Raw genomic sequence first — 17,320 nt, forward strand, 5'->3', positions numbered from 1 at the left:
TGCTATAATAATAATTTTACCATATTTAATGGCTGCTAATTCACAATCAAGATCCTGACAGTATTCATCTAAATCTAAACAACAAACCGGAGTAAAAGAATTTCTTGTTAGTATACATACGCCACCGTGACTGACACTTTTCCGGCAGTAACTAGCTGCAAGAGAGTAACCTCCAATGTTCATAATTTCCAATTCACCACGCGTCATCCAGTGTTCATTTATACAGAGAACGTCAATGGGACCATCATCTTCAAGAAAAGCTTCTGTATCTAAAATTTTATTTTTTAAGCACTGTACATTAATATTATATACATTAATTAATTGAGGCATTACACTGAAGTTGCCTCTGTCGTCGGAATTTTCCCTAAAAAATTATTTCTAGGAAAGTTGAAACGTCTCACACAAACTCCTTGTGGCCAAAAGTCCTCTTTGAGTAAATCATCCTTAAATCTGAAATTTACGCCCACTTTGTAAGCATCATATGTTGTACCCTGAAGATTAAGATTATCAACGATGACATCTTCCGAAGAAAGCTTACTGGCTATATATGACTTGATAACGGTCGTATCGACGTTTTTGTTAACCTTCCCTACGTAGTACCAGGCCCTTTTGACATAATTGGAGCAAAAACCCAAATTATCATTCACCTGTAGCGTACCAGTTATTGTGGACGCACGCTGTTTTCGATTTTGACGTGGTTTTTGTACACGTCCTGAATTTTCCTTTGAGTTATTATCATTGGTATTGTTAGTTGGCAAGACTTTTTTACGCAATATTTTCAGATCACGACGGTTTCGGCATGATCTGATAAAAAAATTAAGAAATCAAATTAGACCAAAATTGAAAAATCGAAAAGTTAATAATTGAAAAATTGAAGCATTATAAATGAAAAAAAAAATCGGTAAACCGAAAAATTGAAAAATCTAAAAATCGAGAAATTGAACAATCTAAAAATTAAACAATTTAAAAATCGAAGAATTGGAAAATCAAAAAATCTAAACCGAAAACTTGAAAAATTGAATAATCGACAAATCAAAACATCAAGGAAAATAAAAAAATTAACGGAAAATCTAGAACTTAAAAATTGAAAAATTAAAATACCTATCGAAAAATTGAAAAACCGAGAAACCGAAACATCAAAAAATGGAAAAATTGAAGAACCGAAACATTGCAAAATCCCAGAACTGAAATACTGAAAAATTGAAAAATGGAAGGAAAATTGAAAAATCGAAAAAGTGAAAAAATTCAAAACTGAAATCTTGAAAAACTGAAAAATGGAAAGAAAATTGAAGAATCGGAAAAGTGAAAAAATCCAAAACATTGAAAAATTCAAAAATCGAAAAATTGAAAAATCACAATTGAAGAAAGAATTGAAAAATCGAGAAACAGAGAAATGGGAAAATAAAAAAATCAGTTGATCGAAAAATTGAGAAATCGAAAAATGAAGAAATTCGAGAAACCGAAAATATGAAGAATCGAGAAATCGAAGAATCGATAAATTGAAAAATCCCAACAGTAATATATCGAAAAATTGAGAAATCGAAATCCAGCAAAACTGAAGTATCGTAAAGTTAATAAATTGAAAAACAGAAAATTTTTGAAAAAAAAATCGTATCAAAAACTAAAAATTTTAAAATTCTAGAAATTGAACAATAAAAAAGTCAAAACATTGAAATCCCAGTAAGTTGATAAACAGGAAAATTTAAAAAACAAAAATTTTAAAAATCCAAGAATCGAACAACAAAAAAAATCCAAGCCTGAAAACTCAGAAAATCGAATGATGGAGAACTCAAAACATCAAAGAAAACAAAAAATCTAAAATTTAAAAATTCGACAAATTGAAAAATGATGGAACTGAAAAATCGAAAAGTCGAGATAGTGAGAAATTTAAAAACCTAAAACTTTAAAAACTGAAAATTTAAAATATTGAAAAATTTAGAAACCGAGAAAACACGATATCAAAAATTTGAAAAATTGAAGAAACGAAATATTGCAAAATCCAAAGCTGAAATATTGAAAAACCTAAAATTGGAAGAAAAATTATAGAATCGAAACAGTGAAAAAATCCCAAACTGAAACATTGAAAAATTGAGAAATGGGAAAATCAAAAAAATTGGTCTAAAGAGTTTAGACAGTACTTCCCTCGCTATCGGAAACGTGACGACTGCATGCCTATTATGTTTTTTTTCACATTATATTTCAAAGCATTCGGTTTTGTAGTTCCTGATTAAATCAATAACGGAGGTGACGTCATGAATTTTTTAAAGGGGATAAGTAAATATATTGTGATTAAAACGGTCCTGGTTTTATAACAAAAAAATATTGTTCGTCTATGAAACAAGCTCGTCTTAGACAAAGTATTCGTAAAAAATATGTCGTAAAAAATGTACGTATGCTGGTCCCGATTGCGATTATGGTTTAAGTATTTTTTAGATAATCCTGACATGGATGTAGAAACATTTGTGACAGCCAACCTGCCTTTGCGAGAGATTTTTTTAAAATAAATAAAATTTGTTTCTATTTTTTTATGTACTTTAATAATTTATTACGAGTACATTTTTCATCACCAAGACTTGCATATTTTTATTATAAATATATTTTGAAAATGATCTCTCGGCAAATGAAAACATATACGAGCACTTTTTTCGAGCAAACAATGAAGGGAGAAGTTACTGGGCGTAGGGCTTTTTTAAAACACCTCCTTTCTGGGATAAGTAGTAGATACACTTAGCTATTTATACGTGTTAAACAAAAGCTGCATTTTATATATTTTTTATTATTATTATAAATATGTTTATTCGTTTTATTAATTAACAAAATAAAATATATATTAACAATAATATTACAATGAATTTTTAGTAATAATGTGTATTGAATTCAGGTTCCTGAGTGTAGTAAAAATATTATAGTTCCCCAGTTTTAATTCGGTTTTATGATAGTACCTCATTGCGTAAAAGTTAATAGATTACTACGGCCGGTCCTGGCGGCTTGTTATAAAACTGAGTTCCTTGCCATAAATTAGAAAAATTAGCCCAGAACGCTAACAATCAGCTTATGGTAGAGCAGGCGATAAGGGTTTTACCTGGAAAGTCTCTTCCGTAAATTTTAGCGGCGCTCCTATCGGCAAAGTACTGAACTAACGGCTCAAAATCTGTCGAATTGATACCCATTTTTTTCAATAATTGTTAGTTTTTGTTAAAAACTCTGCTAACCAATAGATCATTAATTTTCCTCTGATATTCCTGTTAAAATTATTCTACATATTTTGCATTAATTTGTGGTGTATTTTGATTTTATTAAACACATTATTATTTAAACAAATTGTACCACTAACAAACATTTAATGACTCTGCGCCCTGTAAAAAGTGATGTTTTATCCATGTGCGAATTTTCAAGCGCTTCTATGATGGTTATGACTCAAAAAACTTGAAAAGAAAACATACAATGCTGCTTTTTTTACGATATTTCTCAGCCATATTTTTTTAATTGATTGAACTGGTCTCTGCGCTCTAGAATATGAAAAAATGTTATACCTCGTCTAGCGATGCACGAAAACAGTTGAATTGCGCGCTGTCGTCCGTTTACCCAACAGATGGAGCGATCATAAGGAACGGTGTACATACCACCTCACATTCCGCCCTACTAAAATATTAACAGTTTCCATCTCCGTTTTACGTTTCAATTAGGAATTCCCGGTCCTTTAGGTCCAACTCCAGAGATGGCTTTTTAGAGGGTCTCTTTCATATCGCACACAACACACGCACTCATCATACTTTTATTTTTATTGAAAAGGGGGGAAATGTCAAGGGATGCCATCCCGCTATACCGAAGGGGTTTTATGTTGCGCGAAATATTGGAACCGGGCCGAAGTTTCGCAATAAAGCCTTAACTTGGACCTAATGATACTTTTACGCTTGAACGCTTCCACGTCGATGTGCATTAAGACTCAATGGGAAATATATTTGGAGAGATGCGCAAAGTTGCTTTAACCTTCCGGAAAATAAGTGACGTCACACTCGGATTGCACTTGTTAGATTTTACGCGCGTTGTAATCCGGTTATTTAACGGTCGCTACGTCGACGAAATCCCATAATTTACATCCGATTCATGCAGGATTTACGCTTTAAGCGATATTAATTTTCAGTCTGCGGTACACTGTAATTTATAATAAAGCACAAAAGCATTTACGTCGATACCGCCGGGATTTATTGGAGTGAGTGGTTACACCGGGCACTGTTTACACAGGTCATTATTTTACCCGTCAAGGTTAAAATAAATTTTCTTTCGCTAAGTTTAAATAGCGCCACTAGAGCCCTCTGTGTTCCAGTAGACAACTTCCTTCACACTTCGATAAAGCACCCACCAGGAAATAACCTCAATCAATTTACAAACCCCATTGTTTCTTCAATCAAACACCTGATCCTCAATGTTGTTTGCTTAATAGCCTCATTAACCGACAATCACGCACAACCCGACCAACGGAACTTTCTCTGGGCGAGGATCGACATTGAAGCCATCACTAATAATACGACAGAGTAGTCAAGGACTAATAAGCCCTTCAGCTCTCCGCGATACGGCTCACATTTGCATTTCATACTCAATTGCAAAGTGTGCCATAAAACTGTATTATCGGCCTCGTCTTATTACGACTGACAAATTTTCAACGGTCCACGAGAGGCAATGATTCGCGAAGAGAAATATGACAGTGGATTCTTTGTTCGCGTCGAACGCAAAAAAAAACCCAAGGAATTCTCGTGTTTTTAACGTGCTTCTGTTTTTAGTCTCTGCGCTTTCGGGTTCTTGAAACTCTTCCTAAGGGGATCGTTTGTTTCGCTCTAGCCCCATCCGAAACTACATCTTAATAAAACTGACGTTTAAAAAGCATAGAAGCGCAAAGATTTCGCCTTTTGGGGGTGATTAAACCGGAGCTAACACGAAAAATTGGCGCGGAAGTTTCAAGTAGTTACTTATTGAAGACAAAATTATCAGTTGCGTTGTTCAGCAGAACTAACTTTCAATCACATTAGAATTCCATTTTGTGTCAGGGAGATTGTAATCACCCTCTACACTCACAGTGTGGTTAGGATAGTGATACAAGATGATTGACTGTATCAATATGGCCCTTGTATAACTGTATAGTACCTAATTTTTCTATCTAAACTCAAATAAACCACTTAGTATCTGCGAACGAGGAGAAAAATCTCCACCTGCTTCTAGCGAGTAAACACCCCGACCATATTCCTTCCGAAACCAACAAACGCAAACAATTCCTGCGAACTTCCCCTTTCCCATCCTGCTCTTCCCTCCGCCTCCTGCCGGATTAATCCCCCGCCCTAAACGGCCCAAACTGTCGCAATTAAGCCGAATTCATCCGCGATCTCTTATCAAAACTCCTAAGCCCCGATAGCACCTCTTCATGTCCCATTAAACCCAACGATCGCCCAGAGCGCTCCTCGTCCTCGTGCACTTCGCACGACACGTCCGCGGGTCCGGTGGACCATTCTGATGCAAATGTGGGCCTAGGGGAGCAGGGGAGGCAGAGTGGCAGATGCAGTTTCTCATTGTTGCTTGGGGTGGCTGAACAGTGCACGGGCGCGTGTCGACGCATCAACACACGTACGCGATGGGCAACACGGGCTCCGGAGTTCGCAAGTCGAGGAGTCTGCCCACGTCGCCGGAAGTTCGGAGGTGGGTACGGGAGGCTGGGGGCGGTGTGCTGGCCGAGATGGGTGTGCTGGTGGTTTGCAGGACGAGGATTTGCACTCGCGGAAATTGGATAATAATAATAATAATAATAATAATAATGACGCTGTGTATAATTTACTGAAACGGTTTTGACTTTCACGAAATTTTAGCGTTGTTTTATTGTTTTTACACCTAGAGCGATAGCTGGGGGAAGTATTGTATTTACGAGGGATACCCAGGAAAGATTGACACCGAAACCATAACAATGTATAGTAAGCCATGAAAGTGCCACAAGGTCAGTGAACATGTGCGCATAAACACATTGTGAGTCCTAATAGTTTGAATAAGTGCCTTTCTTGTATTTTCAAAAATATTATAGTCAAACTAATTATTTATGATATTTATTCTGAAATATACGACATTCCATTTTGGGTACTCAGGAATTAGTTTTATGATGTTTGTTTTGATATAACACTGAAATGTGAATTTGCTTAACTCTAACATTTATAGTAGTTTTTGGTAGTTGTAAAATTCCAAAGGCCAAATTGACTCCGTATATTGTAAGTTTTATTTAGCAATATTTTAAGTTGACGTCATCAGTATCTTGAAGTGAATTTTGGTCCAACAAATCCCGTTTCTTTGAAAAATTATAAAAAATTGTTTTCTATTTTTTTTTCTCATAACCTCTATGAAGTAGAAACCAGTGACACAAATACCACTCCCGCATTTTTTAGACTTTTTATTTCTTTATTTTTTTCAATTTTTCGTTGTTTTTTGTTTCTGCAATTTTTAATTTTTCAACTTTTGATTCTTTAATTTTTAATTTCTTCAAATTTTGGATGTGCAATTTTTGGATTTTTTATTTTCTTTATTTTTACAATGTTTATTATTAATTTTCATTTCATTTATTTTTTCAGTTTCAATTTTTTTTTAATTATGTAGTTTCTTTAATTTTTAGATTTGCAATTTCAGGAGTTTTTAATTTTTCGATTTTACGGTTTTATAATCTTTCGATTCGATCCGTTTTTTCTACTTTCCAATTTTTCGATTTATTAATTTTTTCCAATTTTCAAGTTTATCGATTTTTAGTTTTCCACTGCTTCAAAAACATCGAGAAATCGAAACATCAAAAGATCAAGAAATCGAAAAATTGTGAATTCGAAATAGGGCAAAATCAAAATGTTAAAAATTTAAAAATATAAAATCGAAATATCGAAATCTCAATATATCGAGAAATTGAAAAACTGAAAAATTAAAAAATTTAAAAACCGAAAAATCTAAAACGGAGGAGTCGAAAAATCGGAAGATCGGGCCACAATTTAAAAATTCGAAAAATTGAAATATCGAAGAACTGAAAAAATGAAAAATCAAGCAAACGAAAAATCTGAAATTTAAAAAATTGAAAAATTATATCATGTATCGAAAAATCGGGAAATCAGAGCAAAGAATCGAAAAGATAAAAGATTCGGTAATCGAAAAATTGAAGAAAAATTGACGATTCTAAAAATTGAAAAATCCAAAAATGAAACATGGAAAAAATTGAAAAATCGAGATATTGAAAAGTCGTAAAATCAAGGTCGAAAAACTGAAAAATCAAAAGCCTGAAAAATTGAAAAATCGAAATACATATTGAAAAATCCCAAAACTGAAATATCGAAAAAATTAAAAAAGGAAGATAAATTGAAGAATCGAAAAATATAACAATTTCTTAATTTTTCGATTTTTCTTGTTTCCAATTTTTCGATACATTAATTTTTTTTCAATTTTCAAGTTTCTCGATTTTTAGTTTTCCACTGCATCAAAAACTGAAACGTGGAGAAATCGAAATAGGCCAAAATCGAAAATTCAGAAAGTTAGTAATTGAAAAATATAAAATTAAACACAATAAATGGAGAAATCGCGGAATTGAAAAATCGAAAAATTTAAAAACTGAAATATTTAAAAATGGAAAAACTGAAAAATCAAGAAAACGAAAAATCTAAAATTTAAAAAATTGAAAAATTATAATGTGTAGCGAAAAATCGAGAAATCAGATCAAAGAATCGGAAAAATAAAAAATTTGGTAATCGAAAAATTGAAGAAAAATTGACGAATCTAAAAATTGAAAAATCCAAAAATGGAACATGAAAAATTTGAAAAATCGAGAAATTGAAAGGTCGTAAAATCAAGTTGAAAAACTGAAAAATCAAAAGCCTAAAAATTGAAGAATTGAAAAATTGTAACATCGAAAAAGTAAAAAATCGGGAAATCGAAAAATTCCAAAACTGAAATATTGAAAAAATTAAAAAGTGGAAGATAAATTGAACAATCTAAAAATTGAAAAATTCCATAATTTTTCGATTTTACAATTTTTCGATTCGATCCGTTTTTTCTTCTTTTCAATTTTTCGATTTATTAAATTTTTTAAATTTCCAAATTTCTCGATTTTAGGTTTTCCACTGCTTCAAAAGTTGAAATATCGAGAAATCGAAACTTCAAAAGATCGAGAAAACGAAAAGTTGGAAAAATGAGAAATCGAAATAGGTCAAAATCGAAAAATCAAAAACTTAAAAATTGAAAAACATAAAATTAAAAATAAAAAATGGAAAAATCGCGAAATTGAACAATCAAAAAATCGAAACATCGTAATCTTAATAAATCGAGAATTCAAAAAATTGAAAAATCGAAAAATTTAAAAACCGAAATATTGAAAAATCGAAAAATTGACAAACGGAAAAATCTAAAACCGAGAAGTTGTAAAATTCAAGGATCGAGAAATCCAAAATTTAAAAATTCGAAAGATTAAATATCGAGGAACTGAAAAATCGAAAAATCAAGAAAACGAAAAATTAAAAAAATTGGAAAATTATAATATGTAGCGAAAAATCGAGAAATCAGATCAAAAAATTAAAAAAACAAAAAAGTAGGTAATCGAAAAATTGAAAAAAAATTTGACGAATTAAAAAATTGAAAAATCCAAAAGTGAAACATGGAAAAATTGAAAAATCGAGAAACTGAAAAGTCGTAAAATCAAGGTCGAAAAATTGAAAAATCAAAAAACTGAACAATTGAAAAATTGAAAAAGTAAAAAATCGGGAAATCGAAATTCCAAAGCTGAAATATCGAAAAAATTTAAAAATCTGGAAATCGAAAAATCTAAAAGTCGGAAAATTGTAATCGTAATATATATTGAAAAATCCCAAAACTGATATACATATCGAAAAATTAAAAAATGAAAGATGCATTGAAGAATCGAAAAATTGAAAAATCGAGAAATCGAAAATTTGAAGAATCAAAAAACTGAAAAACCGAGAAATCTAGAACCGAGAAGTCGAAAAATCGAAAGGTGGAGAAATCGAAAAATAAAAAACCTGAACAATCGAAAATTGAAATATCGAAGAACTGAAATATCAAAAAATCAAGAAAATAAAAAATCTAAAATTTTAAACATTCAAAAATTAAAATATCGAAAAATGAAGAAATCAGATCAAAAAATCGAAAAAGTAAAAAATCCGGAAGAAAAATTGACGAATCTAAAAATTGAAAAATCCAAAACTGAAACATGGAAAAACTGAGAAATCGAGAAATCGAAAAGTCGTAAAATCAAGGTCGAAAAATTGAAAAATCGAAAAAGTAAAAAATCGGGAAATCGAAGAGTCGAAAAATTGAAAATCGAAATATACATATATTGAAAAATCCCAATACTGCAATATCGAAAAAATTTAAAAATACGAGATACATTAAAGAATACAAAATTGAAAAATTCCAAAATTTTTCGATTGGATTGGATCCGCTTTTTCTTCTTTCCAATTTTTCAATTCTTTTTTTTTTCAATTTTCAAGTTTTTCGATTTTTAGTTTTCCGCTGTTTCAATCCTTCATTTCTCCATTGATCAATGAAAAAATGAAGAAAATGAAAAAACGAAACAATTGTGATACCAAAAATGCCAAAATATAGAGGATTTATTCGGTAAAACTTTTGAGATACGTCAACAATTTTTTGAAAGGGGATAAACGAATAACTTTTGATTAACGATTTACCATGATTACGATAATCTTAAAACATTTGCAAGATTTCAGAGCATTCGGTTTTGCAGTTTCGAAGTTAAATTGCAACATAATCTTATACAATTTAGATTTTTTTCCCAAAAATTTGGATGTGTAGGGTAAAACTGAATACGGTTTCATAAACCACATGCAAAGAAGTATCTTATCTTATAAAATTGGAATAATATTTATTTTATTTCGGAGTTTATCTGTGTAATAAAAATTCAGACGGCAGGCAGATAGAGAGACGGAAACGGAAGACCTATTTTTTCGTACTCTCGGGGTCATGAAACGTCTAATGGACTTGATTACAATACTTCCTTAACTTACGCTCAGGAAGTAAAAGTTAATGCAAATTTTACACACTTTAAACATTTTCCAAAGCCAAAAACAACATTACGTTGAATTTTTAATTTTATTTTGACAATTGAAAATTGCCCTTCCCCACTTTTCCCTGATGTTATCTAAACTCTAAAACACTCCGTTCCAACAGCTGCTCTAATTAATTCCGAATTGCTGTCACCTCAAACGAACAACTTCCCTCCAAAAATACGTCATTGACTTAAAATCAATAATTTAAAGCACACTCAAAAAATCGTAAATCAACTCAATCCTAAACCTCCCCTGCAAACGCGTCTCCCCCATTATTTGAATTTCATATAAATCCGAATATAAAATAAATCTCGAGAAGATGAAACTCGTAATTTGTAGACAATTTTATTTTGAAAGCTTATTTCCCTAGCGACATCTTGTCCAAACATTCTTTATGCAAATATACATTCGTTTTAGTTGGCGGGAAATGTGCAAGGAGCGTAAATTCACCATCAGAATAAGCCGTTTTTCACCTATCTGCTCAAATCTAATCACAATTCTATGTTAATGAAACCATATAAATTATGCCGAATGCTAACGCAACTCCAGCTACCCCAATTTTATTGTTCGAGCTTCGTTGAACAAGGGTTGCCATTATTTAGAGAAATAACCCGAATCCTGGAGTAGTTATTGTGTAAATAGATCCCTACTAATTTATTCAAAATGTTACACCCTCCAGTGGAGTGGGAATTGCAAAAGCACCAAAAAATATACGCCCGAAAACGGACCCTTGAACTGCTCCATTTTTGTCACGTTCGAGTCTTAAACCAGACCAATTGTTTGTTCTTTGCTTTACATTGTTTGCTTTTCCAGATCGTCGGCGATCCCCCACAAGGGCGGCAGCAGCATTCCTCTGCCCGGTTCCGCTCTGCCGTCGCGACGATGTCCTCCAGACAAGGTCCGTCCCGTCGCGGGCTCCAGCAGGGCCAGCAGTCCGGCCCTGTCGATGATCCCTCGAGGGCCGCCCTCGAGCCAGATCTCCAGCCCTTACCAGGCCAACTCCCAGCCCAAAAACTCCAACTCCATGCTGGACAAGCTCAAGTTGTTCAAATCGAACGACAGACCTGCCCCGCCCACTAACGGAAAACGGACCAGCAGTTCCAGTGGCGTATCGTCGGCGAGGAGCGAACGCAGTGACAGCAGTGCGAGTCTAGAACCCAGCACGGACGTCAAACCCGTGCGCAATGCCTCCAGGTACACTAACAGTGCGTAAAGTGGCGGATTTCGCACGACTGAAGTGCGTTTTGTTTCCAGGTTGAAGCAAACGCGGCCGGCTAAGGCGGTACCGGCGAAGAACAGTCCCAGTTCGACGAAGAAGGACGTTGTGGTCAACAAAGCGACGAAAATAGCGGCAGAAGTGGAGAAGCACGCTCATAAGGTGGCGAGTTTGCCGACGTCGAAGCTGTCCGAACCCAAAATAAAATCGGCGGGCAATAAAACGGAGGCCGGTAATAAAAATGTGCAAGGTCAGAACCACTTACCCACGCAGAACCAGCACGGTACCGGTATTCCGAAGCCCACGGCGGCAGTCAAAGGTACCAAATCTACTTTACGCCTACCGAAACCTGTTTATCAATCATCGGTTGAAAATTATGATTACTGGTCGCACCAGATTGAAATTAATAGGGGATTAAGAATGTTGGAACAAGATAATTATCGGCGGCGCTGTGTGTGACGGGACGTAAAAGATAATGTATTGGCTTTCGTGCCTTGGCTGAAACTGTGCAGATTTCGGGACCCTATTTTTTTCGAATTTTTTAGTTTTCAGCGGCTGTTTTGGTCGTTTGAAAAATTTTACTTCCCGAGCATAAGCGAATTTCATCAACAATTAGATGAAGCCAACTCACAATTTTACTAACCAAAACTCAAGGCGGATTCATAAACCACAAATGGCCTTTACTATTGTAATATTGCCTGAAGTTCATAATATAATAATGTTGTCATTGGTAAACAATATTAAGAGTGGTCACTAGAATCAAGTGGGCGGGGCTATTACTTGCTTATAAGACTCTGTAGAAATTTGCGGTATTTTGCATTTTCGAGTTTTCGGTTTTTCCGTTTTTCGATTTGTTGATTTTTCTGTTGGTCAGTTTTTAGACTTTGCTGCAACTTTTTTGCATTTTTCGATTATATTTTACTTTCCGATTTTTTTGATTTTTGAATTTTCGATTTTACGTTTTTAATTCTTCGATTTCCGATTTTGCAATTTTCCGGTTTTTTAATTCTTCTATTCTCGATTTTTCGATTTTCCATTAATCATTAAATTTTTCGATTTTTCGGTTTTTTTATTTTTCGACCTTCAATTTTTCAATTTTCGAGTATTCGATTTTCCATTTTCTGATTTTACGATTTTTCGATTTGCGATTTTTCGATTTTCGTTTTTCCGATTTTGTGGTTTTTCGATTTTTCTGTTTGTTTCAGTTTTTATGGTTCTGCGATTTGTTTTATTTTTTCATTTTTCGATTATTTTACTTTCCGATAGTTTGATTTTTGAATTTTTAGTTTTTTCATTTTTCGATTTGGGATTTTTCAATTTTTCGGTTTTTTAATTTTTCGAGTGTCGATATTTCGATTTTCGATTTTTCAGATTTGTGGATTTGTGTCCGTTTTTTCGATTTTTAGAATTTTGATTAATCGAATTTTCGATTTTTGAGCATTTCGATTTTTCCATTTTTAGATATTTTTCGATTTTTTTTAATTTTTCGATTTTTCTGTTCGTCAGTTTTAGACTTTGCAATTTTTACTTTTCCACTTTTCTATTATTTTAGTTTCGGATTATTCGATTTTTGAATTTTCGTTTTTTTTTTTCATTTTACGATTTCCGATTTTTTAATTTTTTGATTTTTCGGTTTTTTACTTTGTCGATTCTCGATATTTCGATTTTCCAATCTCCGATTTTTCAATTTCTAGTTTTCGATTTTCCACTTTACGATTTTACGAGTTTTCGATTTTTCTGTTCGTCACTTTTTAGGCTTTGAAATTTGTTTACTTTTCGATTTTTGAATTGTCGACTTTTAGAGTTTTCAATATTATGAATTTTCGAATTTTCTGTTTTCCTATTTTTCGATTTTTGAATTTTCCATTTTTCGGTTTTTTGATTTTTCAATTTTCGGTTTTTCAATCTTGCAAATTTCCGATTTTTCAGATTTGTGAATTTCCGGTTTTTCGATCGACGTACGTATTATATTCATTGAATTTTCGATTTTCGGTTTTTGCATTTTTAGATATTCGATTTTTCAGTTTTGTGTTTTCAGATTTTCTGTTTTTCGCATATCTGATTCATCAAATTTTCGATTTTTCGGCTTTTCGATTTTTCGATATTTGATTTTCGAATCTTCGATTGTTCAGTTTTCCATTCTTCAGCTTTTAGACTTCAATTTTTTTAATTTTCGATTTTCCGAATTTTCGAGTTTCAATTTTCAGATTTTTGATTTTTCGATTTTCCTTTTTAAATCTTTGAACTTTTCGGTTTTGATTTTTCGAATTTTTGATTTTTAATTTTTCCATTCTTCGGTTTTTAGACTTCAATTTTCTTTCTTTTAAATTTTTCGATATTCTATTTTCCGCTTTTCAGAATTTTCGATTTTCAGTTTTCAGACTTTCGACCATTAGAATTTTGGATATTTCGGTTTTATGATTTTTCGATTTTTAGAAAATTTGAGTAGTCGAATTTTCGATTTTTCAATTCATCGATTTTTCTATGTTCAATTTTGCGATTTTCAATTTGTCCATTGTGGATTTTTAGAATTTTCGGTTTTTCAATTTTTCCATTCTCACCTTTTAGACTTCAATTTTGTTTCTTTCCGATTTTTTGGTTTTCGATTTTCCAAGTTTCCAGAATTTCCAAGATTCTTTATTCAGATTTTCGATTTTCCACTTTTGCGATTTTAGATTTTTCGAATTTTTGTTTTTCCAATTTTTTGCTTTTTCGATTTTTCTGTTCGTTTCAGTTTTTTTAGGCTTTGCAATTTTTTCTACTTTATATATTTTGATTATTTTAATTTCAGATTTTTTTTAATTTTTGTTTTTGATTTTTTTAATTTTGAGTATTACAAATTTTTGACTTTTCGATTTTTTCGTTTTTCCGTTTTTCAATTTTCGATTTTTCGATTTTTGAGGTTTGTGAATTTCCACTTTTCGATCGACCTCGGTATTTGATTCATTGAATTTTCGATTTTTTGGTTATCCATTTTTAGATTTTCGATTTTTACGATTTGTATTTTTCGATTTTCTGTTTTTTGCATTAGTGAATTTCAGTTTTTCCGATTTTCGATTTGCCGCATATTTTATTAATCAAATTTTTGAAAAAACAAACAAAAACTTTAAAACATCTACAATATTTCAAAGTATTCAGTTTTGCTATTCTTGATTTCTTCAATAAAACAAATTGATTCAGTCATTAACTTTTTTGAGACACCCTGTATAACCAAATCTAAAAAAAATATTAATGCAGTGATAAATCACAAGTATAAAAACTCATCATATTTTATACATTTAAGATAGGATTTATTCTGCAAAATTTTGAGGTGACGTCATAAATTTTTTAGAGGGGATAAGCAAATATATTTTAATAAAAAATGTATCATGTTTATCATGACTTTAAAACATCTGCAAGATTTCAAAGTATTCGATTTTGCAAATTCAAAATTAAATTGCAAAATATTGTTTTATAATTTTGATTTTTTTTTCCAAAAATCTGGACGTTTCGGATAAAAATTCAACGCGGAGTCATAAACTACATGTGTAGGACTATGTTACTGTATACAATTTAAAATCCATTTACTATGCATAAATTTGAAGTGACGTCATCACATTATTGGTGGGGATGATTAGACAAATTTAATAATTTTGCGACATTTATGAAAAAAATATCAGTTAACAAAAATGGCACGTTTTTATTATTGTGCCAGTTACATGTCACTCAACGATAATATCGTTTTTTTTTATTTATTTATTATGAACATTTAAAAGTATTTTATTTGAAAAAGTGATGAAATTTTTTATACGGAACAATTGGTCGAAAGATGTTAGAAAGCAAAATAATTCCTGTCCGGACCATCGTTACTCACGAACGAAAGTGACCATTATTTTATGGGAACAACTACCTGCGACAAATTCGAGAGAACTGGTGTGAGCCATAAATATTTCTTACCAAATGTAACTACTGTCCGTCCCGTTTTTGTCAATAAAATTTTATAGAGTAAAATGTAAATTCCGTTGTAGTTTGAGCCTACCTACAAATTCTGCCCTTGAAGGATTTGGACCGCCTTCTTCGGTGAGGGCAGGCAAAAACGATCCGCCCATAGGCTCAAAACATTTGCGTGCGTACAACTGTAACCGCCCCAATTTTCCGGCCAATGACATGATTTTTTAAGGTGGAGCTTGTACAAGTGGGAGGATCATCAGTAATACAGCGTTTTAAATATAATTATTGCGTCTGGTATATTTATTTAACACTAGCCGAATATTTTTAGATATCTTATTTACAATTTATCTATTTACTCAGAAACAGTTTAACAGAATCATCCGAAATTCAATAATATAATAATGTTGTCATTAGCTAACAATATTAACAATGGCCACTAAAATCAAGAGAAGGGTGGGTGGGCGGGGCTATTACCTACTTGCTTAGAAGACTGTAGAAAAAAGCTAAACTTAGCTCCGCCCACTCCTTTTCTCTATTTCACTGACTTATTTTATTTGCTGTTAAAAGGGTTTGAATTTTGATTTGACAAGCGGTAGAATTGACTCACATTTATCCCAAAATAAAGCACCAAGGGACTTACAATTAACTGCGAACATTTTATTCATTTAGTTCCCTTGAGATTTTTTCGAATAACAATCACTTTTTAGTGATAGGTGATTTCAATACTCCTAATTATGCAAGCAGCTATAGTGACAGTTTTACTGAGAATAAATATTTTTAAAACATTCCATGGTTTCTCCCAGTGCAATTCAATTATTATTAATTGTAACAATCATCTTCTGGACTTAGTTTTTGCCAATCTTAATTACTGTTCGGTTGATAAAACCGTCTCTTCATTAGTGGAGGAAGATGTACATCATTCTTCTCTGTCTATGAATTTGAACAAAATCAGTCTTATCTTAACAGGTACTAGCCCCGCCCACCCACCCTCTCTTTCTTTAAACGGTATCTCATTTGCCAAATTCAGTCATATCTTAGCAACTTATTAATAATTAAGACTAGATTTTTTTAATAAAATTTTGATTTTTATTCCAAAAACGACTTTGCCCTCAACGTTTACATAGAAATATTTTAAAATCATATGAAGAATTCACAATGGAGTACAATTATAAATCTCGCCCCTCTTCTCCGAGCCAATGAAATGAGATTATTAATGTGGAGCTTGTGTTTGTGGGAGGGGCATCAATAGATTTCTAAGATACTTTATCTACAATTTACTTATTTGTTTTTTCAGTTGAACAGAATTGCCTGAAGTTCATAATATAATAATGTTGTCATTGGTAAACAATATTAAGAGTGGTCACTAGAATCAAGTGGGCGGGGCTATTACTTGCTTATGAGACTCTGTAGAAAAGGTAAACTTAGCTCCGCCCACCTCCTGTCTCTGACTTATTTTATTTAGTGTGTAAAGGAATTGAATTTTGATTTGACAAGCAGCATAAAACTAATGATTTAAATTTAAGACAATAGTGACTCCACCCACCCACCCCTACTCCATTTTGATCATTCATTTAACTGGCTCTGAGACGAAAGTTTTATATTAACAAAGTATTGGATTTTGGGGGTAGTTTTTTTATGAAATATTGATATAAAAACTATATAAAACAGACACAATGAGCTACAACTGTAACCGCCCCAATTTTCCGGCCAATGACATGATTTAAGGTGGAGCTTGTACAAGTGGGAGGATCATGAGTAATATTGCGTTTCCAATTGTATTACGTCTGATATATTTATTTAACACCAACCGAATAATTTGACAAGCGGTAGAATTTAAGAATTGACTCAAATTTATCCGAAAATAAAACACCAAGACACCTAAAATTAATTGCGAACATTTTATTCATTTAGTTCACTTGAGATTTTTTCGAATAACAATCACTTTTTAGTGATTTCAATACTATTCAATTACTATTGTAAAAATTTAGAGTTGACGTCATTCCATGACGTCATGGTGGGGATAAGCAGACAAATTTTGGTTAGCGTTTTACCATCTACATGATATTCCTAACATACATACAAAATTTGACAA

General features: G+C 32.4%; 1 protein-coding gene across 6 annotated transcripts in view; it reads left to right on the forward strand.

Annotated features, from left to right (window-relative positions):
- The window catches only part of Sick (sickie), a 273,720-nt gene that overhangs the window by 176,273 nt on the left and 80,127 nt on the right, over positions 1–17,320 (forward strand). For all 6 annotated transcript variants that reach the window (XM_064050449.1, XM_064050450.1, XM_064050451.1 and 3 more), the window contains 2 exons: positions 10,896–11,276; positions 11,337–11,617. In XM_064050449.1, coding sequence (XP_063906519.1) covers positions 10,896–11,276; positions 11,337–11,617 — 662 coding nt within the window. The remainder of the gene's footprint in view (positions 1–10,895; positions 11,277–11,336; positions 11,618–17,320) is intronic.

The sequence above is a fragment of the Zophobas morio genome, unplaced genomic scaffold (assembly GCF_036711695.1).
Source record: "Zophobas morio isolate AGI-343-1 ecotype UQ-CSIRO unplaced genomic scaffold, CSIRO_AGI_Zmor_V1 ptg000008l, whole genome shotgun sequence".
Taxonomy (NCBI): Eukaryota; Metazoa; Arthropoda; class Insecta; order Coleoptera; family Tenebrionidae; genus Zophobas; species Zophobas morio.